This window comes from Camelus bactrianus, chromosome 1, assembly GCF_048773025.1.
Source record: "Camelus bactrianus isolate YW-2024 breed Bactrian camel chromosome 1, ASM4877302v1, whole genome shotgun sequence".
Classification (NCBI taxonomy): domain Eukaryota; kingdom Metazoa; phylum Chordata; class Mammalia; order Artiodactyla; family Camelidae; genus Camelus; species Camelus bactrianus.
Window position 1 is genome coordinate 107,498,720 of NC_133539.1, and position 24,108 is coordinate 107,522,827.

The 24,108-nt window shown below is 48.0% G+C and overlaps 1 protein-coding gene across 2 annotated transcripts in view; it reads right to left on the reverse strand.

The window, feature by feature from the left end:
* Positions 1–6,892: 6,892 nt before the first annotated feature.
* Positions 6,893–24,108, reverse strand: part of IL20RB (interleukin 20 receptor subunit beta) — a 29,712-nt gene continuing 12,496 nt past the window's right edge. The window contains exons 3-8 of one of the 2 annotated variants that reach the window (XM_074370841.1): positions 22,817–23,007; positions 18,866–18,990; positions 16,694–16,844; positions 14,206–14,277; positions 13,610–13,752; positions 6,893–8,590 (exon numbers count right to left, since the gene is read on the reverse strand). In XM_074370841.1, the coding sequence (XP_074226942.1) occupies positions 8,483–8,590; positions 13,610–13,752; positions 14,206–14,277; positions 16,694–16,844; positions 18,866–18,990; positions 22,817–23,007 (790 nt within the window). In that variant the 3' untranslated portion in view covers positions 6,893–8,482. The remainder of the gene's footprint in view (positions 8,591–13,609; positions 13,753–14,205; positions 14,278–16,693; positions 16,845–18,865; positions 18,991–22,816; positions 23,008–24,108) is intronic. The other variant, XM_074370846.1, reaches the window with a different exon arrangement.

Below are 24,108 nucleotides of genomic sequence, written 5' to 3' on the forward strand. Positions count from 1 at the left end.
GCAAGTCTGTCATGTCTAATTTGCTCGCTGTGAGCCAACGTTACTCCATGTTTAAGTCAACCAAACAATCAAACCTTCGGAGCACTTCCTAACTCCCCAAGCTGCACCGTAAGTGCAGAGTCTCTGCTTAGTGAGTCTGTATGAATAAGGTCAACCCAATCCATCTTTATGTTCTTCTCACCATTATCCCACACCCTCCATGTCCATTCCCACACGTGCTCCCTGGATTGCTGTCTGCATACGTTAGGAAACCTGAGTCATTCTTTCAGAGTGCAGCGCACCTCTTCACGGGTGACACTTTGGGCCTCACCCCCAGGGGCGGCCGGGGCTTGAGTTTAGTTATGGGTCTAGAAGCAAAGAGCTTCTAGTATGGGGCTGGGTCCTGAGAAGAATCAGCATCGTCTTGCAGAGCAACTGCCTCAGAAGAGGCATCACTGTTTCTGCAGCCGATGCAAGGCTAAGTCACTCAGTGGGGAACTGGAACCACTGCAGTGGGAAGACTGCCTCTCCTGGGGGTGGCCTCTTCCACTGGCAAAAACTCATCAAGATCTAGGAGTCAATGTCCACAGCTTCACCAGAGCCTCCCCACACATCCTCACTGCAACTCACAGGACCCGCTTCTTGCCCAGTCATTGCCCCCCTCTTAGCAGTAGATGCCCTGCAAAGCCGGGAGCTCACCTTGCATTGTAACTCAGTCACAGGCTGCAGTTCTGTGTATGATTTTCAGCAATCTCAGACCTCCAGCTGCAGAAGGTGAGAGATTCCCTCAGGGCACACCTGGGAGCTTGCAGGTCATCTATGCAGTGTTTGAGCCAGGAATTCAAATCCCTCAGCTCATCCTTTCTTTTTGCCACCTTGTCCAGTGACATTAGGACCCACCAGCCAGCCTCACAGTTATATTCTTTTTTTTTTTCTAAAAGTGTTCAAAAGTATCATATACACAGCCACCCAAATCCTTGCTTCCTATAAGCGGCAGATCAGGAGTATCCAGCAGAGATATTTCACAGATCCCTACAGCCAAATCATTCCATAGACTATCAGTGCTCTCTTTCCTATAGGAAATAAAGTCATTATCACCTTTAAATCAAATCAGATTAGAGAACCAATTCCAGAAACCACAGAACCAATTTGGGAAACTCATGCTTAAAATTCTGTAAGTCTAGAACCACTCTCAGTACCAAAACCTGTAATAATCTGGAAGAGACAGATAGACAGTGAGTGAGAGAGGGCTATCTTCTATTGGTTCTATGTCCCTGGAGAATCTGTATTAGTCTGAGAATAATAATAATAATAATAATAATAATAATAATAATAATAATAATAATAATAATAATAATAACAATAATAATAATAATAATAATAATAATAATAATTTATATATAGAGATGGGGAGAGAGAGAGAGATTGAGGTTTACTATAAGAAACAGGCTCATGTGATTTGGAGGCTAAGTCCCAAGACTTGCAGCTGGCAAACTGGAGCCCCAGGAAAGCCAATGGTGTAAATTACAGTCCAAGTCTGAGTCTGAAAATGGAATAGCGATGTCCCAGCTCAAAGACAGTTGGGCAGAGAGAGAATTCTTTCTTACTCAGTCTTTTTATTCCATTCAGGCCTTCACTAGGTTGGATGAGGCCCACCCACCTTGGAGAGGGCAGTCTTCTTTACTCAGTCTACCAATTCAAATGCTAATCTCATCCAGAAACACCCTGGCAGGCACACCCAGAAGCATGATCATCGAAATATCTGGTCACCCCCTGGCCCAGCCAAGTTCACACGTAAAGTTAACCATCACAAACGGGAAAAACAAAATTCTTGCCTAAATGGGAGTTACAGTCTGAAAGTTTCAGCAGAAAAGCTGACAAAGAACCCACAAAATTACCCACAGGAGAAAGAATCTGCTTTAAATCTCAGCCAGGCCCAGGGAGTCCAAACCTCACTTTCCATTGTTCCAGTCAAGTAGGACCTCCCTGATCCCCCTTTCCCCACTTCCCTCCTTGAACCCCAGTCTCAGAGAGGTCCGCAGTGGCAGCAGGTAAAAGAGGAGGAGGTAAAAAAAGAGAGAAACTGATCACACCCTTTCCCAACGTAAGGAAGCTACCTGCTAAAGACAAAAGAAGCATTATCTCTCATGAGAGTTCAAAGGTTTCATTATTCTCTGGGAAGAGGTAATTTTAAGCATGAACAAAAACTCCTAGTTAAAGTACCTATTGAGCTTTCTATTACCCAGAATTAACCCCAAAATTCTCAACTGGCAGGGAAAATCCCCGCCACCACTAAATTTTAAGGAAGGGTAGGATACATTCCACGAGTTTTTAGATTTTTGAATTATCTATTATTTCCATCTGTTCATTATGAATTCTTCTGTTTGTTGAGTCTGTAAAATATGCCTTATGAGGAATTTCTTTTTTCTTTTTTTTAAATTGAAGTACAGTAAATTACAAAGTGTCAATTTCTGGTGTAGAGCACAATGTCCCAGCCATGCATGTACATACATATATTCCTTTTCACATTTTTTCCATTAAAAGTTATTACAAGATATTGAACATAGTTCCCTGTGCTGTTCATGAGGAATCTCATCACATCTTTTGTCATTTTTGTTTCACAGCTCACTCTGCCTGGGAGTGTTTTTCATGAACAAGTCCTTGCGAGGTAGGTTCTTTTGCAGCTGGCTTAGCCCACTCTTCCTAGTTTACACACCCAGCACCAGGTCTAAAGCTATGGACTTTCAGATGTTTGCCCTCAGCCAACAAAATTCCATGGGTGCAGCACCAGCCCAGTTCTTTCTGGAACAAAGATGCTCTTTTTCCTTCCTGCACCATCAGCAAGCAGCACCTTTTCTGAAGTGTGTTCAGCCCCCATTCACTGGATAGACAAGACAACCAGCCCCAACCCAGCTTCGTGCAGTGAGCACAGGTCCACTCTCCTGCCAGGTAAGGGGTACATTCATCTCCGTCCCTGCCTGAGCTTTGAATCCCAACCTATGTATAACCAGTCTCCTCGACCCTCAGGCTACACTTCATCAGCTTACCCTGTAGACTGATTCTTCATTATTGGTCCACAGTGATTGATTGGTGTGTGAGTGCATGTGTGCCTGAGTGTGTTTCATCAATCACTCTGGCCTCAATCACTGTGGCTGGACGAAGTTACAGAAAGGGTTTATATATGTGCCCACTCCACCATCTTGATCAGATGTCTTCCAGGTGTCTCAGACACTACGGACCTAGACAAGCAAGACGCATGCCCCAGACCCAGTCATCTCAGTCCTCACAGAGTGGACAAGCCCATTTCCAAAGTGGCAACATTCTCCCTCAGTGACAGGAGTTTGCTTATTAGTGGCTACAGCAGACATACTTTCCTCTCCTGTCCTGTCCTACCCAGAAGAGTGGACACTTCTTCATGAGAGGTCCAGCCCGGTTCAACATGCTCAGATAAAATCTCAGGTGCAAACACTGATATCACGTAAGGCAGACGCCTCCTCCATCAGGCTCAGAAGGCTCTGGGCTTCCAACATGCTGTTCCTGGGCTCCTGTTCCCCCTGGGGCTGCACCTTCAGCCCAGTCTGGCCTTGGTGGACCCACCCAAGCCTTGAAGCTCCAAGAACCAGTTAGGTGAGAGGAGCAAGGAGAGGGGCCTGAGCACTGCCCACTGGGGTAGGTGGGGAGTCCAGACCCCACTTCCTGTATATGTCCCACCACCACAAATACCATATACATCACCAGAACCTGGGCTTTTTGCTTTTAGGCAACACGTTTAGAACCTCACCTCAGACCCAGGCTTATCAGTTCTTCAACCTTGGGCTTGTCTTTACCAACCCCAAATTAATTTTTCTTTCAGAGTTTAAAATTTTTTTAGAAAAGGAAGGAAAGAAGGAAGGAAGGAGATAGGGAGGGAGGGAGGATGGAAAAGAGGAAAGAAAGTGAAAAAAGGAGGAGGGTGGAAGGAGACAAATCCTTTGATCTGACAAAGAGATTATCTCATTAAAAAACTGAGCTGCTTACAGTTACACATATGTACATTTCAGCTTCCACTTGCTGCCACCTGCTAAATTACAACTCTTCATTTAAAATACAGTCATTCTTCCACCCCACTGGCCCTCTGTAACCTAGGGACCCAGCACGTACCCCCTCCACAGTAGGAGAGTTTGTCCTTTTGCTTTGGGAGCTTCTTGTAGGTACCTGAAAAGGCTCATCAATTTTTCCTCCAAGGTCCTTAATGGGGTTTTACATCCTCTCCTGGGCTGGCAGCCACTCCCCAAAGGAGACAGAAAGGACTGTCTTCCCTTCAAGAGCCTCCTGCTCCCATCTGTGTGTGCGCCCACCTCTGGCGACGATGGGTTTTCTGGGCTTTTTTGTTAGGTCCTTGAGGACCTCAGGGTCCCTGGAGCCAGCAAGAGAAAACTGTAATTTGGGGTCAGCTCTTGTGTGCCTGTTCCAAATGTCACAGACCAGATGCCAAAATGGTTTAATATGACTCCCCCCGCATGAGAACATCCCCCAGAAAGCCAGCCAAACCCAGGGACAGGCTAGAAATAGGACACACAGTTGGCGCGGGAGGAACCTCTTTTTCTTAAGAGGTAGGAAAGGGCAGCACAGAGGAAAGACCGGCAGACAGGGGCGTGAGGCAGAGGCCCCGGGTCCAGCAGGGAGGGAGAGTCACGTGGGCACAAAGTGGAGCCTCTAATGATGTGCTGCGGACAGAGCACGAGTGAGAAGACGGTGGCTGCCGCACTCTAAAGCCACTGATGACGGTGGAGGCTGGCTAGGGACCAAGCCCGGGGAAGTTTTGCAGTTGTGTTCTCATTCTAGGCCACTTGTCTTGAGTTTTCCTTTTCTCCAGCAGGGAAACCCAGAGGGCGTAGAGGCGAGTGGGAACAAAAGAAGGAAGTTCCAGCACTCAACACAAGGTGGCGCCAGACACCCGTGGACGTAATGAGGTCCCCGCTCCAGGTGGGCTCTAGGAGCTGCCGGAACTTCCACGAAGGAATGAGTCAGGCCAGGTTCCAAGGCAACTTGAGGACTTTGCGCCCACAGGAAGATAGCCAAAAGATAAAGTAGGACACACAGAAAAATAAGAAAAAATATCTAAGAGATGGGGAGGGTAGCACAGAGGCTAGACAGAGTCTACCAGACAGTCTATGGAAGGAACTTAAGAGAACTTCGCCGCGGAATCCCTGGCAGGACCCGAGATAGGCAGGCGCAGAAAGGCTGGAAGAGGAGGCTGTTGCAGGCGCTCAGGTGGGTGAGGGTCATGGCTGAGCCAGGGAATGGTGGTGGTGGAGAAAAATGCCTTCTCACTGATGTATCTACAGTTACTGATTTATATTCACTACTGGTCTTTGATACAGTGAGTCCAAGGAGCCCAGCAGGAGTCAGTAACAAGAATCATTAGAAATACATTCTCTTCATCTTCTTTGAGAATTCCTTGTATTAGCATTTGCTCTTTTTGCGTACAGTTACGGACTCATGACTTTTCAAACTTATCATGTCAGTTGCTGTCAGCCAGTATTCTCCTTTTGATGCTCACATTGTCCCAACTTTAGCTGGGGGTGTCCCTTTAGGACTGACTCTTGCATTATTTTGGATGAGCCAATTATTTAAAGCTTTGCTTCTGGACCAACAGGGTGTAGATGTCCTGGGGTTGCCTTGCACCCTTCCATCCCAGACCACGCATGGAATTAGACATTGCTCCCAGAAACCCTGGCTCCTTTTGAGAGAAAAATAGTGTTAGAAACCAAAAGCTGGGGTACATTGCTACTGGGCCATTTCAGTAGGGAAAAAAAAAAAGCAAAAAAGGAAACATATACTTTAATTTAATGTTTTATAAAGGCATGACTTCATATTGATAGATTCAATTCAGTTCCAAAAGTACATGGCTCCTGCTTCAAATGTTTTGTTTTGGGTCTACAATTGGACTTTCCTCTCATTAAGCCTGAAATCTAGGTTCCTATCAAAATAAACATAAATACTTACTTGCTCTATGTGAAAACTTAAGAGAAGAGCTCAAAAAAAAAAATACACTGTCAATACAAACAGTTCAAATACTGAATAAAGTTTTTGTTTTGACTGCACACTCCTAAGGAATCGTTGCCAAATCACTTTGTTCTAGAATCACGCTTGATCTCCCGCACTGTGTAAGGACTTATCTGATAGACAGTTTCCATTCATTTCCATTTAGAGGTTCCAGCCTGCCCTCACCCTCTCCCTGTTTTCTGCTTTACTTTGTCATTTTCCCATAGGACTTACAAAACCCAATATAATTCACTTAATAATAATAATTACTCTTATTATTTTTATTTCTCCATTCCCCCATCTGAAGGTAAGCCTAATGGAGCAGGAGTTTTGTTCATTGGACTCTGGCAGCATCTGAAGGCAGGTCTGAGAAAGCTGGGTTGACACTGGGGTCGGGGGGAGTCCACTCCATTGAGCAACAGCAAAGAGAGATGGTAGTCTTCCTGCCATCCTGTTGGAGTTGTTAATCACACCCCTTTTTACTCATTAAAGTGCCCCAGTTAGAGGGCTGGGTGACAAGGGTAAATCGATTCGAGGGGAAAAGAGAAGGCCTAGGGGGTCTGAATATAAGTTCTCCAGGACAGAGGGGATGACCAGCCAAGGGGGAGGCAGCCCCTGCACCATCGGGAACTAGCTCGAGGTCTGGTGCATGGCTGGGCTTCACTAAACGATGTTGCGGACATGAGCAGACAACAGAATAACTGAGAGAAATTCCTGTATACCTAGATAATGAGGGCAAGATGGGTGCGCAGGGGGACTAATTGTGAGAGGGGCTCAAGCAGAAGGAAGTCGGGGCATCTTTGGGTTCTGGGCTTGGACAGGTGACAGGGGGACACTGGCCCCAGGGTGCAGGGGCAGGGAAGAGAGGAAGGGGTGATGGCCAGTGTGGTAGTAGAGTCTTTATTTCTGCAAACAAAACATACATGTCCAGTTTAGGCCAAATGTGAAACTAACACAAGCTCTTCATAAAAGAGTCGGACAATGCAAAGCACACAAAATGGTACAAAGGAGAAGACCTTCAGCAATCTATCTAGAGAGAGCCCTTCCTCTGGCTTCTTGAACCCCCACCAGGTGGAGAGAGGGCTGTGGGCCTCCAGCTTGTAGGGGGAAACACCTGGCTGAAGCAGTTAGGTTGCCCCACGTCTGGGCTGGCTGGAAGGGACCCAGGAAGTGGGGGTGGAGACAAACCGGCTCAGAGGCTGCAGAGCTGGGAGGGGTGGGGTCTAAGAAGGGAGGCGCAGGTTTGCTGGGCAATCGCTTCAGCCTTCAAGAAACTGCCCCTCCTCCTTTCCTTCTGTGACTTTGATTCTTCCTCATGAGGTCGAGGAGAGGGTCAGGAAGAGGCTGGAGCCCTGGATGAATGAGCTGGAATTGCTAAGGATACCCTGAGAAGGCTGCCTTAGGGAAAAGAGGTTCTCAAGGGATTTCTTGTAGAGTGAGGCCTCCAGGAAGCCCCAGGAGGACCCTGGCCAGGCTGTCTCCGTCAGGGTCCCCACGCAGCCAGACGCTGCCCACCTCTTCCCCTGCCCCGTCCCCTACCGGGGGTTAAACCTCCTGACCAAAAGCGACCTTCAGGTGGTCTGGACTCAAGGTTGATGATGTAACTGGAACACTAAGGACCACTTTTTTGGAAGAAACCCAAATGACGACCCAAGGTGACCCCTTTTTATTTTTCATTCTGCCCTTTAGCAACTCTACAGGAAAAAGGAACACGGCAAACATCACACTTAGTGACATCCTGCAGGCGCATCTCCTCAAGCGCATGCGTTTTAGCGCTGTCCTCGGGGTGTACGCTGTTTACCCCGGACAGCGTTTCACGTGTCTGAGCGTCCGCAAACATCCATTTTCAGTGGGGCTGTGGCCTCCTTCCAGGTCATGAACTGTAGAGCTGGCTGAGCCACTCAGTCACCTCTCTGCAGGCATTTGGCTTGAAGTGAAGTCCACCCCATTGTACCCATCCTTCCTTTCCTCTTCAAGGTTCTGCTAGAAAAGTGGGCTCTCCAAGCCAGCAGGTGTATAGAGCCTTGGATCATTCTCATTACACATGTATCGACAGCTCTTCAGAAAAGCTGAACCGTCACAATGTACAATGTTGTCAATTTCCAGACAGCTCTGCTAGTGGTGGGGAGATAATGTGGTTATATATACATAGGGTTTAATTGTTGTGTAGTCAATCCCCTCCCATTTTATAGATGAGGAAACTGAGGAGTAGAGAGACAGTCACTTTCCCCAGGGTCATTCCACCAGTACATGACAGATAGATCCAGTGCCAGAGGTCACATCTCCTGACCCGCGCTCAGCGCTCCGGCTGCCACCCTACCCTGCCTCAGACAGTTGCTTCTGGGACAGGAGCACGGCAGGCTCTTCTCTTGTCCTTTGCTCATGGAGGAAAACAGCAACAAGGACTTTCCCCTTGAGGCTCCTGTGTCACGCAGACCACAATTTCCAGCTTCAGCTGGGCCCCATCCCCAGCCTGCTAGATGAAGACCCCGAGGAGCTCCTTGGAAGACAGTCCGGCCATTGCACAGACTTCTACCTCCTCCCTTCTGCAGCTGATTAACTTCTGGGGTGAACTGGTTATTTTCTGAAAAATAATTTTCATTCATATTCATTAGATGGATAGTCAGAGTAATAGTAGTTGTAGAGAATATCCCAAAATAGTTGAACTATTTGATTCATTAACTTTTAAGCAGCAAAAAAAGCCCAAAGACAATTCCCACGCCTCCATCAGGGGCTTCCAGCATTTACTGAGATCAGATCTCTTGGGGCCCTGCTTCCTAGGTGCTCCTCTCTCTGGGATCCTGCCCCCCAAGAGCCCAGAATGTAATTCTGGTCCGAAAAATCTAACCTTCTCCCACCAGAGAGCTCTGAGAATAGTGACCTGGCCTGAAGTACTCCCTATGCAGCATTGAAGGGTGCCCGGTCCAGGGATGGTTCTCTGTACACACAAACATCTCATTCCTATTTGTGAAAAAATGTTTTGCCGTCCTCTCCCAGCGACCCCAGCACATCATCATCACTGGTTGTAAAAATGCATGTATCACCCTTTCAGGGTGGCTCTCCCCAGTGTCACTAGCCTATTGGCCTCCACCAAACTCATGGGGGTCTTTCTTTCACAGCTTCTCCCACAGCCCCTCCCGTCATCACTCTGAAGAGGGGCACTGGGCACAGATAAGTGGGCACAATGGTTTCCTCCATCCCAGTCCCCACCTCCTGCTTCATTGAATCAGTTGCAAACTTGATCTTATTTGTAAAGAGGCGGCTGCAGGCTCCTGCCTAGTGTCCGCGGGCAAACCACAGTAAGGGACAGTGTACAAGCAGGGCTCACTAATGGAGCCTGCCACCAAGTCACTGCTACTAGACCCTGTCAGATCCTCAGGACACTGGCTGTCTAAATCTGCAGTACTTAAACTCGATTGCTTTTTAAACTCTAGAGCAGCGCTATCCAGTGGAAGTATAATGTGAGCTACATAGGCAATAAAAAATTCTCCAGTAGCACATTTTAGCAGGTAAAAAGAAACAGGTGAAATTGATTTCAAGAGTATATTTTGTTTTAAAAATAAATATTATGTCAACATATAATCAGTATAAAAATATTAATAAAATATTTCACACTTTTCTTGTTCTGTCTTCAAAATCTATCATGTATTTTATAGTTACAGCACATCTTGATGTAGCCTCGTCATATTTCAAGAACTTAATAGCCACACATGGCTAGCAGCTACCGTCCTGGACGGCGTAGTTCTAGAACATTAAAGTGAAACAGCACCATCTGAGAATTTCAGGAGGTACAAAACTGTTGTCCCACAGGTTAGAACAAACTTTCAAGCGAGGTTCAGCCGATGTCTATTTTTTTTTTCATTTGAATTAGTTTTTAAAATTTAAAATTCAGATGTATTAGAAAAATCTGGATTTCTAGTTTCTCATTTCAAACTTGGAGATCAGGTAGCTCTGGCTCCCATGCTCTCCTGGCAGTAAACTGCTTGAACCTGAGAAGCAGCTGCTTTTTCAGCTGGGACACTTTTGCCACGGTCCCCACATCTCTCCCTATTACATCACATTTATTGCACCGTACACCCCTTTTTTTTTTTTTTTTTTTGCACTTGTTTGGGTCCCAGAAGCATCTGAGCTCACAAACCCCACTTTCTGTGAAGCACACAAAGTCAGACTTGGGATGGTTCATCAAAGAATGACTAACGTGAGGCCATCTTTCTGCTTGCTGCCCATAGTCCAGTCGAATCTGACAGCAAGAGGAGAAAGAATAAAGTGAGTCAGAGAAAGGAAAGGAAGACCCTCTAGCTCCAGAGCTTCCATCCCCATGAAGCAATTATGGATGAAAGACAGGGAAAAGACAATATCTTTTAAAACAGGGAATACACACTGAGCAGTCCTAATGTCGTTTTCCTTGCATGTACATTTTTGCTTTAGACTGCTCCTTGGTGATATCAACTTGAATGGAAAGGCATTTTTAATGGTATATTTCAGAGGGCAACCATCACCAACCATAAAGTTATAGATGTGGACATGACATGTTGAATCCAAACAGACAAACACTTGCAAACTCCATCAGACTTTTTGAAGCTTTGTCAAGGATTTCCACTTGGTAATTTTCCATGGTTTAATTGGAAAGATGTGTGGATTGTGCCAGGTTGGCTGGAAGCTGCTTTTTAATAGTTGAGAGGATTGCCTATAACGAATGCAAATGTTGAAGTGCAGCGAGGCTATACTAAAGTCAAGGGCTGAGGGGGGGCAGATGGCGGTGGTGATGCGCGGCTCCCGGACCTGTCTGGGGTCTGAGGGACACTAGTGATCTGTTTCTCACACAGCACTGTGGGAAAGGCATATATGCAGAGACACTGTCCACTTTAAAATCTGGGGAGAAACAGAATAAAAATTAAAAGCTTTCCGGAACAGACATTGGGACAACGTTGGAAGGATGGTTAGAAGAACAGAGACGCGAAAGGTGGCCAAGAGGCGTGGCATCTGTCTCCCCAGACGAAAGTGGTCATTCTCTCATAGAATCTCCTTGTCTCTTGGTCTCATCTCAGCTGCTTCGTTTCCTCCAAAAGCTATTTTTAAGGTGTGGCTCATAATGCATTAGGATTCCTAGGAGCTCTTGCCATTCGAGGGCTTTTCTTGTGCACCTGAAATTCTATAACGGACCCTTTATATGGTTCTTCTCTGCCCCCTTACTCTGTGGCTTCCTAACAACACACTGAGTCTTGGGCGGATCCGAGTGCCCCCTGAGCCTCATGTCAGGAGGAAACTCTGCGGGGTCACTGAATGTAGGACCAGAAGAGAGAAAACGAGGGAGGGTGTTAAGAGTGGAATAGCCCATGAGCAGAGGGTAAGCGTGGGCAACAGAGTTGAGAGGAAAGCCAAAAAGGGTGACTACCAGATGCAGTCCAGCCGAGGAGGCTGAGCTTTTCACCATGTACGGGGAAAAGAGCTTGCAACCTGCTGAGCCAGGAATGCCCCTCCCATCATCACTGTCATCATCATCATTCTGGGTTCATTCAGGGATTCTTCTTTTATTACCCAGCTCTGCTTCCACTCACGACAGAGGAGCAATCATCAGACCAGATAAATTTTAAAACCTGATCAAAATATAAAACCAACTTCCTTAAGTCACTGGAAAGCAACCCAAAGTTGACACTTGGAAGAAGGGAATGTCTCTGGGTGAGTTTCCCACTTTTTTTTTTTTTACAGTTCTGGGTCTGTAGGCAGGTTTCTCTTGGTGCCATGAACAGTGACAGTCCTGCTGGCTTGAAGAACCAGAAAACAGATACGGGTGCAAACACAGAAGTTAGAAAGTGAGAGGACCAGAGGTAAGCGTTAATGGACTAGACGTTCCAATTACGTGGCAGAGGTTGTTGGAATGGATTTATTTAAAAGAAAAAAATCTCTATGCTGCTTCAAGAGAGATTTTAAATCTGAGGACACAGGTAAGTTTAAGGTAAAAATATGGAAGAAGACACCCCATACAAATAGTAAACAAAAAAAGGGCCACATTGATAGCAGGAGAAGGAGTACTGCCAGAGATAAAGAGGGACATTTCATGATGATAAAAAGACTCAGTGACTCAGGAAGACCTATCAATCAGAAATATGTATGCACCTAAGTACATGAAGGAAAAATTGACATAAAAGGAGAAACAGACACATTCACACTCATAGTTAGAGATTTTTGGTGTCTCTCAATAACCAATAAAACTACATCAAAAAAAAATCAGTAAGGACAAAGACGATCTGAATAGTATTATCAAACATTTTGGCCCAATTTATATCTATCAAACATCACCCCAACAACTGCAAAATACACATCCTTTCATGCTTCAAGGAACCCTGAGCCCCTCATGTTCTGGCTGAAGGGAACGCAACACCCCCCACCCCCCCACCATCCCCTGTGTCCGATACATCCCACTGCCTTTATGTTCCGCAGTAAACCATTCAGTCATCCGGAGGGGCTGGAGGGAAACTGATGCAAAGTACACTGGTTGGTAAGCATCATGGAAAGGGGAAAATGAAATGAGCCAATATATGTAAAGTCTTAGAATGGTGCCTGGCCCTTAACCCTAGTTAGGGCTACTGTCCCCTAAAGTCGTGACCCCCTAGAAGTCCCGGAAAGAAAGGATAATAGGGTTGGGGGAGGGGGTCCTGAGGACTGGGCTGCAGGGAGGATTCATCCCCCTGTGAAGGGGGAGCACGGCCCATGCTCTCAGGGCCAGGAGACTTCCCAGGAGGGCCTCCTTCCAGAGGGACTCCAGGCGGAAAAGGAATTACACAGATGTGTAGTTTGCAGGAAGTTGTGGTTCTGGTTGCTTCTGAGAAGCTGCTAACCCCTCCTCCCAGGAGAGAACTGTGAGAAATCCCTGAGGTGAGAGGATGAGTTTACTTTTGTTACGGTTTTGTTGTGTTTAGTTGCACTGCTTTGTGTTCTGAGGTCTGAGGTGGTGGGGGGAGGCAGACAGACGGAATGTGCCCGAAGCTCCGGAGGCCTGTTTTTGCTTCTCCCCAACCCTGGCTTTTGACCCACTGGGGTGACTCAGACCTGTGGCCCAGGGTCTTTAGGATAAGATAAGAAACCTGGCTTGTGAGATGTTGGGGGACATCCCCAACCTTGGGTGGTCACTGTGCAGGTTGAGATCATCCCCCAGCCCCCAGACAAAGGCAAAGCATGTGCACCCCACATTCAGACACATGCCCCCTCCCCAAGAACCAAGGAGGCTCTTGGCACATGAATTGAATATGTTGTGTTGGAAAGTATTACTGGATGGAGCTGCTGTTATAGTGATAGGACGGGGCCAAGAACGTTCAGCAGGCTGGTCCAGTAAGACTGTGCATGAGTCCTGAAATGCCTTACCCTCCTGCAAGGCCCTGAGGGTAAGGACCGGTGGCCGGATGGGAGCCTGAGGAAGGCCACCGCTCCCTGGAGAAGGGCGGTCTCCCAGCCTGCCCCTCTGGTTAGAAGGGAAATCCTATAAGTGCTTCTCTCCCCTCTTTGTGCCAATGCTTGGAAACTCACAAATCATGTGTCCCTGTCCCACTCAGGTTCAAACTAATCTGGTTAGTATCACGCAGAAAGGAGAAAAGAACACAGTTACCAAGGTGTCAGGGAGCACCACCACGGGGCAGCAGGCGTGCCGGAGCAGCCGGCCCATTTTCCAGACGGAGAGCGGCACAACCACAAGGATCAGCATGAAGCCCACAAAGGCAAACAGGGCCAGCGCCAGGGGCAGGGTCTCTCCTGGAAACAGAAAGACAGCAAGCAGTTCAGGAGACAACAGTGAAGATGAACTCGCCAATCCTGGGCCTCCCGCACTCTCCTGTCGTTGGCTCTGCAGAGCAGCCAAGAGAGCAAATGCCAGCACCCCGAGGTTTGATGGATGACTTATGACAAAAAGTTTCCACCATTAAGACCATTTTCCTAGAATCCAGGTGAAGGCTTGGTTTCCAGAAAGCCCCAGGGAAGATTACAATCTTTTTCTGGGGAAGGGAAAAGGAGGAGTTCCACTGTGAAGGCCCCAGGCAGGAGGAGGAGTGAGCAGCACAGAGGGAGCTGGGCGGTAACTGAAAAAAAAGTGTGTTTCACAATTTGCTCTTGGCACTGATTCACACTGTGGAGGAAAATACTGAGTTCAGAACACAGTCACATAATAACTCTGATATATCAAGCCCCTACAATGGTTAAGTGACTTACCCCAGGTCACACAGGTAGGACTGGCTCCACATTCTACTAAGTGATGTATCAGAAAGTGCCAAGTCTGAGCGTCTGGAGATGCGGAAGGAAGGATGGATTATTTTCCCATCTCTCTTGTCCTGTGGAACCTCAGGCAGTTCTTTAGCCCCTCTGGGCTGGACTGCTCACCCACGATGCAAAGGGTGGCCCAGCCAGCCAGTGAGGCTTCGGAGAGGCTAGTGGGCTCTCCCGTGTGCCTGGGGGCACCTTGGTTTGTTTCAATGCTTTCCGAAACTATTTTGGCAGTACACATCAAGAGATGTACAAATGTTCATACCCTTTCATCCACTCCTGTGAGTAGATTCCAAAAAGATAGTTCCAAGGAAGGAAACAATTATATGCATAAAGCAGTTTCACAGCGGTATCTGGACCAGAGCAGCAGCCTCATAACCAGTTTCTCTCTCTGCCCAAAGCAGAACACCTGCGCCTCCCGCCGCCCCCAGCGTGCTCTGGTGTGTCTTCTCATAGCGCGTAGGACCAAGTGAAACCATCTCATTTGCTTACTGATTTGCACTCTGTCTCCCCAGCCAGAAGGTAAGCTCTGTGAGGGCAGAGACTTCCCTGCTGTGGCCCAGTGACAGGGCCAGCACTTAGCACAGAGTCAGTGCTCAGTAATTATTCACTAAGTGAATGAATGTATCAGTGAATGAACATCATCTTCAAAAGCAGATAGAAATTATCTAAATACCCCAAAATAGAGGATGACTGAATACATTATGGAGGATCAGCATGGCAGGTTAGGAGTTGGCTATTAAAATGAGAATTAGGACATATACAAGCTTGCTCATTACAGCATGGGTTGTAGCGGCAAAAGACTAGAAAGCACAGAATATGCCTATTAACAGGGGGACGGTTACATATAATTTTGCACATCCATATATTGGCTTGTTATGCGTCTTCCTTAAGGATGAGGTGGATCCATATGCACTGACATGAAAAGATGTTCACAATAGACTCCAAGTGTAGATAAGTGAGGCACAGAACAGTGAGCACAGTACAGTCCCATTTGTGCCTGTGAGTACTGGTGTAACACAGTGACTGGAATATTAAATGCCAAATTTGCCAAAAGAAATCTTCTGGGTGGTGTGAGGGAGAATGGAGAACATGTACCTCTTATTTTACACTTCTGTGTCATTTGAATTTTTTAACAAGCTTGGCTTGCATGGTTTTAAAAAGTAGTGTAAAATGGTTGTCAGAAAATCTACATGGAAAATGTTCTGGATATGATATTTGTAAAAAAGAAAAAAAAAGCAGGCAGATGCTGTGTACCAGAAATTGACACATTGTAACTGACTATACTTCAATTAAAAAAATGATAATAACAAAAAAGCAGGCACAAAGTGTTTGTATAATACAATTACGACATGTGTCCATATGAAGGATAACACCCCTTTCAAGGGCAATTTGGAAACAGAAGTCAAAATTCAAATGTGCTTGCCTTTGACCAAACAACTCTACTTCCAGGAATTTATCCTACAAATACACCAGCAAATGATCTGTGTACAAGGTAATTAATTAAAGCATTGGATGTAATAGTAAACTATTGGGGAAAAAAACTAAATGCCCATCAATAGGGGATTCATTAAATTAGTCATATGTACATACAATGGAATACTATGTAGCTGTAAAGAAGGATGGAGAAGTTCTTTATAGATGTGGAAAAATCTACAACATATATAAAGTGAAAAAGACAAGATCCAAAACAGCACATAGAACATGCTACCATGTGTGCTAAAAAGAAGGGAAATATATAAAAATATATTCTCATCTGCTTGTAAATGTGTTTAAAAGAAGGGTATACAAAAAGCTAATACCTGTTGGGGAGGGGTGCAGATTATATGGTTGAGAAGGAAGGGGAGGAAGGAGTTTCCATGTGTATCTTATCATATTTTTGAACCATATAAATGTATCAAATATTCAAAATAATAATTTTTTAAAGACTAGAAAGTTAGACACTAATGTCACTAGTGGCTTTGTGTGGCAGGATCACAGGATGTGGGGTTTGGTTTGGTTTGGTTTCTTTTCATCGTAAGTTTTTAGACTATAAAAACTTCAGGGGAAAAAATTAAGTCAAACAAGAGGATTCTGTAGACTTTCCACAAGGCCTCTCCCAGCTGAGAGCGGTTGTGCTGTACGGTGGGCTACGTCCTCATGAGGCCTGACTCTCAGGCCCCTGGCGGCCTCACCTGCAAACCCCTCTGATTCACAGGCAGCTGCCACCCACTAACCCAGCCTTGCAAAGTCTGGTCTCAGGCCCCAGGACCCTTCAGGGAAAAGTATCCCAGACAGCTGCCAAGTGACCCCCTGCCCAGCCCTAGGGTGGACCACAGGAACCCACCCCATCTAGGTGGGAGGGGAGACTCGGAACCAGAGGAAGCAACGGCACCGAGCATCCCCCAAGAGGGGGTGTGACCCGGGCGGGGCTGCAGAGACAGACAGGCAGCCTTACCTTGCACCTTGACACATTCCGCCTGGCTGAAGGCACTGTGCCTCCCAATGGCCTTCACGAAGGTCTGGGCCTTCACGCAGAAGGCAGAGCCTGGCTCCATGGTTTCCAGGTGCACTGGAACACCCCCATTCCTCACCATCTTGACGTGTTCCTTTAGGAACCAAAAAATAGTGACACCCTGAGGGAAGCAGGACAGGAAAGAGGGAGAGGGGAGGGAAGGAAACCTGCAAATATTTCTTTCCAGGATGCAAACAGAATGTTCCTCATTCATTCGTATTTATTTCTTTATTCTTTAGCACCTACTGGGGGCCAGGCACTGTTGTAGGCACTGGGACATTGAACAAAACAAAGTTCCTGTTCTTAGGGAGCTTATGTGGGGGAACACAGACAATGAAGAACACATGTGGTGATGTTGGGCTATGAAGGAAAATGAAGTAGGGCAGGCAGGGAGAGAGCAATGAGGAAGCACTAGAAGACGGGCAGAGGAGGCCTCTCCAACAGCATAATGTTTGGACAGAGACCTGAAGGTCAGAAAATGACCAGGGGTGTGTCCTGACCACTGCTGCCCAGGGGATCAGTGCACAGGAGCAGTGGAGCCAGTGGGCAGTGCCTTCTCACACACCCATCCGTCCAGTGTGTCTATCCATCCGTCCGCATACCCCTCCACCCCCACCTACCCTCCAAGGCCTGTGCTCTATGTCTGAACCTATGGGCCAAGCCCAGGTGACTCAGGGTACATGCTCCTCCCCCAGCACCAGCCCCATGCCTCCCAAAGCATCGGAGGGATCTGCCTGCTCCCTCCAGCCCAGGCCCTGATCTGTCCCTGACCACCACTCCATCTGCCTGGCTGGCAATGCCATGTTCTACCACAGGGTGCTGGCTAGCCCAATAGGAGTAAATACTGGAAACCATTCCTATGGCCCATTTCACCTACACATATCACCTTTCAGGTGAAGCTACCCAACCCCCATCCCCTGATGAGTGGGCCACACGCCCTGTCTCTCAGGCAGTGTCATTAGATCAGGGGTACCCTTGGCCTGAGAAGGGTCTATCAGAGCCTGGCCAGCAACTGGTAATCCAGAGGCTTGGCCTGATAAGATAAGCAGGACCAGTCACATTTCCTCTCCTGGGAACTGGTCTTGGGGAACTGAACACCTGTAGCTAGAAGCAGGGACCAAGGGGAGAGGACATGGTGGGGGGTAGTCAGGCCCAGTAAGAGTCTGATAGCCACAGGCACGTACAGGAAGGAGTGTGAGGGATCAGGGCCTGGGGGTAAGCTGGGGAGGCGGTCAGGGAAAGAGTGCTGGAGAGAGGGCCCACCAGAGGGCAGTGAGGATTTCACCGGATCCCTGCGTAAGTGAGGCAGTGCAGCAGCCCGGCTGTGGGCCTGCTCTGTGCAGTCTGTGAGAGCCCCTTACTGCACCGTATTCATCCTTGTGATAAAGCCTATTTTCCCTTGTATCGACTGGAGCCAGCCTTGTCACCATGTCCGTGGGGACAGGGCCTCCACAGGGCTGCTAAATCCCCACCCCTTCTGTGGCTGCGGCTGCAGGATGTTTGGCCCCTCCCTCTGAGAGAGCTGACCTCCCACCCAGCCCAGCCTGCAGCAGACGTCCCACGGGATGGGCAGCACCCCATTTAGGCATTCTGGGCGACCCACCCACTCATAAAAAGATTTGTTCGTATGTCAGCTCCTGGCTCTCTGCCCCAACTTCTGCACCCCACCCAAAGACACACCCTCCAGAGGTTTGTGCCGACCTCCTACACTATTGAAGTCATCCTGGTGATCTGGAGCACCCTGGTCCTGAACATGCCAGGGAGAATGGCCAAGAAGACACACTGATAAGGGAGAAGAAATGCGCTGAAAAGGTATCATGGGTCTGACTATGTTAGAGTTCAGGGCAAGGAGGCAGCCCCCAGACTTCAGCAAATCTGGCCTGAGAAGTCTCCAGCTGAGGTCTGGGTTGGACCAAGGCAGTCCTTTGAGGACAAAGCTGTGGGGATTGTCAGTTTCTTCCCATCCCTCCTTTCTCACACTTCACCTAGGCCTGCTCACCCTCAGGCCTCCTGAGACAGCACACAATGCAGGGGCTGGCTTTCCTCACCCAGCTCTCAGAGGTCTGTGACTTCTTCCCCAAAGTCTAACTCAAAGGGAAAGGCCAGACGTCTCACCTCGGCACCAGACTCCTTCCTCCAGTAGGCCACGAAATACTCAAATTGGGGCCCCAGGTCTTCCAGCTTAATAACCAGGTGGAAGCCATCCTGGGTGACTTCCATTTCAGGTGGGGTGAGGATGGCTGTTGGCAAGATAAGGGGAAAATCAGAGCCAGCTCCAGACAGGACTGATTTCTGTTCAAGAACACCATGACCAAGTCATCGGTGGAAACATGCCAGGTTCGTGGGAATGGGGGGAGTTTGGATGTGGCTTCACAGCATGCAGAAGCATGTACACCAGTCCTCTCCTGTACTCAGCAAGTGCTCAGTACAGCAAATGAACGATGAGCAAATGAAAGAAACAAACAATAGCAACTTACTACAATTCCCATAGATCAGTGATATAGACAGGCTGCTGATAACATTCAAACACCAGCAAATCAGCAGCCTGTGGATGGGTTGGCCTTTCTATTCTCCACCCAAAGATTATTCATCTCATATCCTTCATGGGGGATGTTGAAAAATCAGAGGGTTTTACAAATTCCAATAATCACCTCTAGAAATTACAGCATAAACACAAATATTATCTTTCATATAATTGGATCCCAGAGAGGCCAGCAGCCCTCAATGATACTGTCCCGTCAGCAGACCAAGAACAGAAGGGCCCACAGACAGTCTTTAGCTCCTGGCTACTGATGATGGATCCAGACGTGCCTCTCAGATCCAGACTCTGCAGGACCAGAAGGCCACCCCGACTGCGGGCCTTGGCTTAGGAAGTAGACTGGAGTGTGTTCTGGGCTAAATCCTCCTGCACTGGTGTCAGTGGATACTCAAAAGAAAGGAAGTTCCTGCAGAGAGCTTTCAGAGAACAAAGCATTTCCTGGCATTTGAAGAGCTGCCTGAATAGGGGACAGGAGGACTCAGGAAGTCAGGGACCAACCCAGCAAAAAATACCCAGTTCAGAGGCTTCATATGACCTACCTCTGAAACAACTCTAGCAGAAAGAGAGATGTTTGACCCTTCCAGTTTTAAGTCAAACATGATTAGAAGTGGATCCCCTGATCTCTATTTTTGTTAAGAATAGAATTAGAGAAAATAGCCCAATATCATTTCAGTTCAGAGAATTTTTTGACAGTATTGGGGCAGGAAACTCTGTCCTTTGTAATCAACATACTTACCTCACTTAATCCATCCAGCATGCTTAAGAAGGTAAATACTGTTCCTATTGTACAGATGGTGGAACTGAGCCTCAGAGAGGTTAAGTGACTTTCCCAGAATCACCCAGTTAATGGTCAGAATTTGAGCCCATGTCTTTCCACATTTCTAGACTCTGCTGTGTCAGCTGTTTAGCACTGTGCCAGAGGATCTCAACTCTGAGATTAACCTGGAGAGAACTTTTAATTTCCAATGAACAGAATGTACATAGACCATTTAAATCAGACTCTGGGGAGGAATCCCAGAGATAAGCGGTTCTAAAGTTCCCTGTGACTTGACTTCATGCAATCGAAGTTAAGAGCTTCTGCCCTCAACAAAGGCTTCCCTTTAAGAGCAGGAGCTCTTTTTCAGGAAAGCCTTAAAACAAGATTTTTCACATGTCTGAGAAGAAGTCAGGGTGATCTTTTTCAAAGGCCAAAGAACAGACTTAATACTCTTCAGAGTTTCGATTCCATCCCAGCTCTGCAGCTAACTCCACCTGCACAGGGACCACACAGGACGGGCATCTTCTGCTCCTGGCGCAGGTAGAGAGGCTTTTGCTCCGCAGCTCCCCCATGCAGCGAGTCCTTCCCTGTTTATGTTGGCTTTCTCCAGCACTACTGCACACCCGCCCCACTTCCTTATTTCCAAATGCCCCTTGCCTTCCTTTTCAACAACAGCCACCAGCCCCCAGCAATGATCTCAGCTGGAGCCTTGTGCTTCTGGGAGCCAGAGGGAGGTGGTGCGGTGCCTCCTGGGCACTGCGGCCAGAGGCAGAGCTGCACCACCCTCCAGTATCCCTCAGGCTCCCCCAGTGCCTGGCGCTGGGATCCCACTGCTTCCACCGTGTCCTCCTGGTGCCTAGGGAAAGAGCCCGAGCAGAGGAGCCCGCATTCTGCACCAAAACTCCTATTGGTGTCCCACTCCAAGGGTCTCATTCCTGCCCCCACCTCTTCCCTCCTTCCTCTGCTCTCTGGCCTTCAACTCTGGGCATCCCTAGGGCAATAACAATAATAATAACACTTACTAACAGCTGGGTGCTATGACAGGAGAGCACTGCCCCGAGCATTTACACATCTCATCTTGCCCACAACTACCCAGTGAGGCAAACCGTTGCCTTTCTTACAGAGGGGTGGGCAGAGACCCAGCCATCGAGGGGCTGAGCTGGGATTTGAACCACATCTGTCTGACTCTGGAGGACCAACTCTCCCTTCAAATCTATCTTCACCTTCCTCAGCCCCTTTCCAGCATGGGCTCCCCCACCTTCTAAACTTTCCTGATTTCTACTCAATCTCCTACACTCCTCAGTAACATTTGACTCGTTCCATTACTGTAGATGCCACCCCAAAACTTCTTCTGTCCCTACTCACAGCAGGGGAGCACCCGCCACACTGAGAAAACAGAATTCACTGAAGGCCTTTCCCTTGCCTCTCCTGCATCTCTGAATGGGTCACACCTTTTGCCACAGCCATGCTTCTTCCCACCTCCACACAACCGTCCAGCCGGCACCTGATCGCATCCGCATTGCTCCGTGAAGCCACTTTCTCAAGGACCCGTTTAGGGGCCTCCTTCAGGCCGGTCAGCTGCTGTCTGTTCTCCCACGACCCTCTCCCTGCCCAGCCACCTACTGGCGTCCTTCCCTCTGTCCTCTTTTTAAATCAGAGATTTCCCAGGATCCTGCCCTGGTCCTCTTTGCCCTCATATCTTGTCCCGGGACAATCTCACATGCTCCCAAGCCACTAGCTATTAATTTTGTGTTATGTGTCCGACCTTGATCTGTCTGAGCCCCGGGGCCTGATTTCCAACCGCCAATCAGACATTTGTGGCGTGTTATCTTATAGGAATCTCAATCTCAAAGAGCCCAAAGGCAGGAGTATCTCCTGTTCCTCAAGACCAGTTGCCTTCCTGGGTTCTCTGCCTTGGATGACATTCTCATCAGCCCCAACAGGAAGACGGACACTATTATTATGTCCTCCATTATTTCTGTCGCCCAGTAACTGGTTTTCAAGCTCTGTCTTTTCTAACTCAGCCATGCCTTGTGAACTTGTCCTCTCCTCCCCATGCCCTCCCCTACTCCTGGGGTTAGGACCCACCCGGGCTCAGCTGGGGGTTACAGCAGCCTCCTCACTCTTCCCGTGCCCTGCAGGCTTGTCCTGCCCCATTTACTTTTCACACTACAGCCAGAGTGATTGTTCTCTAAGACAGACCCAGCCCAGACCCTCTGTTCTTCCATGACCCGCCTCTGCTGATCTGATGAGGCTTTAGGTCAAAGCCCTTTGCCATGTGACCAGCTGCTTCCTTACTCTGCCATATTTGGCCTCCGATCTGGAGTCTTCCCTTACTTCTTAATCATTTTCCATGTTCTGTCAGTATGAAAAAGTCATTTATTTCCAAGGGACTGTTTCTGTCAGTCTGTTAATGCATCACCCCTGTTGCACAGAGAGGATGCTGACACCGGAAGCGAAGATGCAGTTAATGAGGCGCCAGATGGGAGGCACTGCCAGGGCAGAGAGAGGCCGTCCTAGCCCCCTCTCCTCTCTTCCAGGTCAGCGTTCCTTCCAGAGACAGGAATGACTTCCAAAGTCTCTCTCAAAATGAGAGAAGACGGTCTGTGGGAAGCAGCTGGCAATATTTGAAATGGACCGGTCATGGTTGCTTACTTCCCCAATACTCTCCCTGGCTTTGCAAGACTAATTTGATGCTAAAAAGAATACCCAAACCCTCAGTGAAAGGGAGGCTGGTGGGGGCAGAGGAGGAAGGAGAGAAGGGCCTTACTCGAGTTTCGATTAAAGGGCTGCTTCAGGGTGCTCCAGGCTGAGGTCTGTGAGCCCAGGGTGGCCCTGACGCGGAGGTTGTAGGGTACAGTGGCAGTGATGTCGTCTGTGATGTCACACTCAGGGCCTGCGGTGGGGGAGCACCAGCTGCTGGGGATCCAGATGTGGCTCATGTACAGGCTCTCGTACTCTCTGGCCAAAGAGAGGAGGGGAAGCGTCACACCAGCCCCTTTGACCCGGGCTCAGTGGTCGTTGCAAGAAACTGTCTCATTCACCTACTTTTTATGGGTCAGAAGAAGATTCTGCTCCACACTCTAGTTCCTCCCCTCTCGTCCCTCACCCACCACCCACTCTTCCTCACTCTTTTTCTCGCCAGGCAAGGGAAACCTAGGCTTAAACCCCAACCTGTCCTGGTCTCTCCATCTGCCCGGTCACCACCCCAGTCTCAGTCACTACATCCCTTCCCCTGCTGTGTCTCCTGACTAATTTTCCTGCTTCCATTCCTGCCATTCTTCTGTTCATCACTCAGTAGAGCATCACAATTCTCTCCTTAGTGGCTTCCAAGGCACTTAGAATGGAATCCAGACTCTCCCCCATGGCCTGCAAGACTCTCTGGGCTCCTTTCTTACTCCACCCCTTAACACGCTGCTCTCTCCTCGCCCTTCCTCCAACAAGCCAAGCTCTTTTTACCTTAGAACCTTTCCTGACCACCTAATAAAAAGCTGCCCCAGAGTCAACTCTGTTGCATCAGCCTTTAAGCTTCCTCCTAGTGCTGATCTCTGTCTTAACTCGCCTAGAGCAGTGCTGCCCAACAGAACTTTCTGTACTGGTGGCAATGCTGTCTCGGTGTTGTTCAGTATAGTAGCCACTATCCACATGCAGCTATTAAGAACGTGAAGTGTGGCTCATATGACTGGGAAACATTTTAATTTGATTTTTTAAATTTAATTTAACTAATTTAAGTTTGAATAGTTATCCGTATCTAGAGGCTACCTACCACACTGGACAGTGCAGACTTAGTGTATTTATTTCTTTACCCTTTTATGGCCTCTTCCTCTAAATGTAAGCTCCCTATATCCAGAAATTTTGTCGACGGTACCCAAGTATGGGAGAATGTCTCCACAGCGTAGGCGCTCAGTTTGTATTCATTGTTAGTGAAATATATAGAGCACCTCCTGTGTCCCTGTCACTCCTCAACAGCTCTGAGGGCCAGGACACCTGGAGAAGGGCCGGCTGACCTACAGTGTCATGATTTGTTTTGGTTCCTAGGGGCAGGCTCACAGTCAGGAAAGC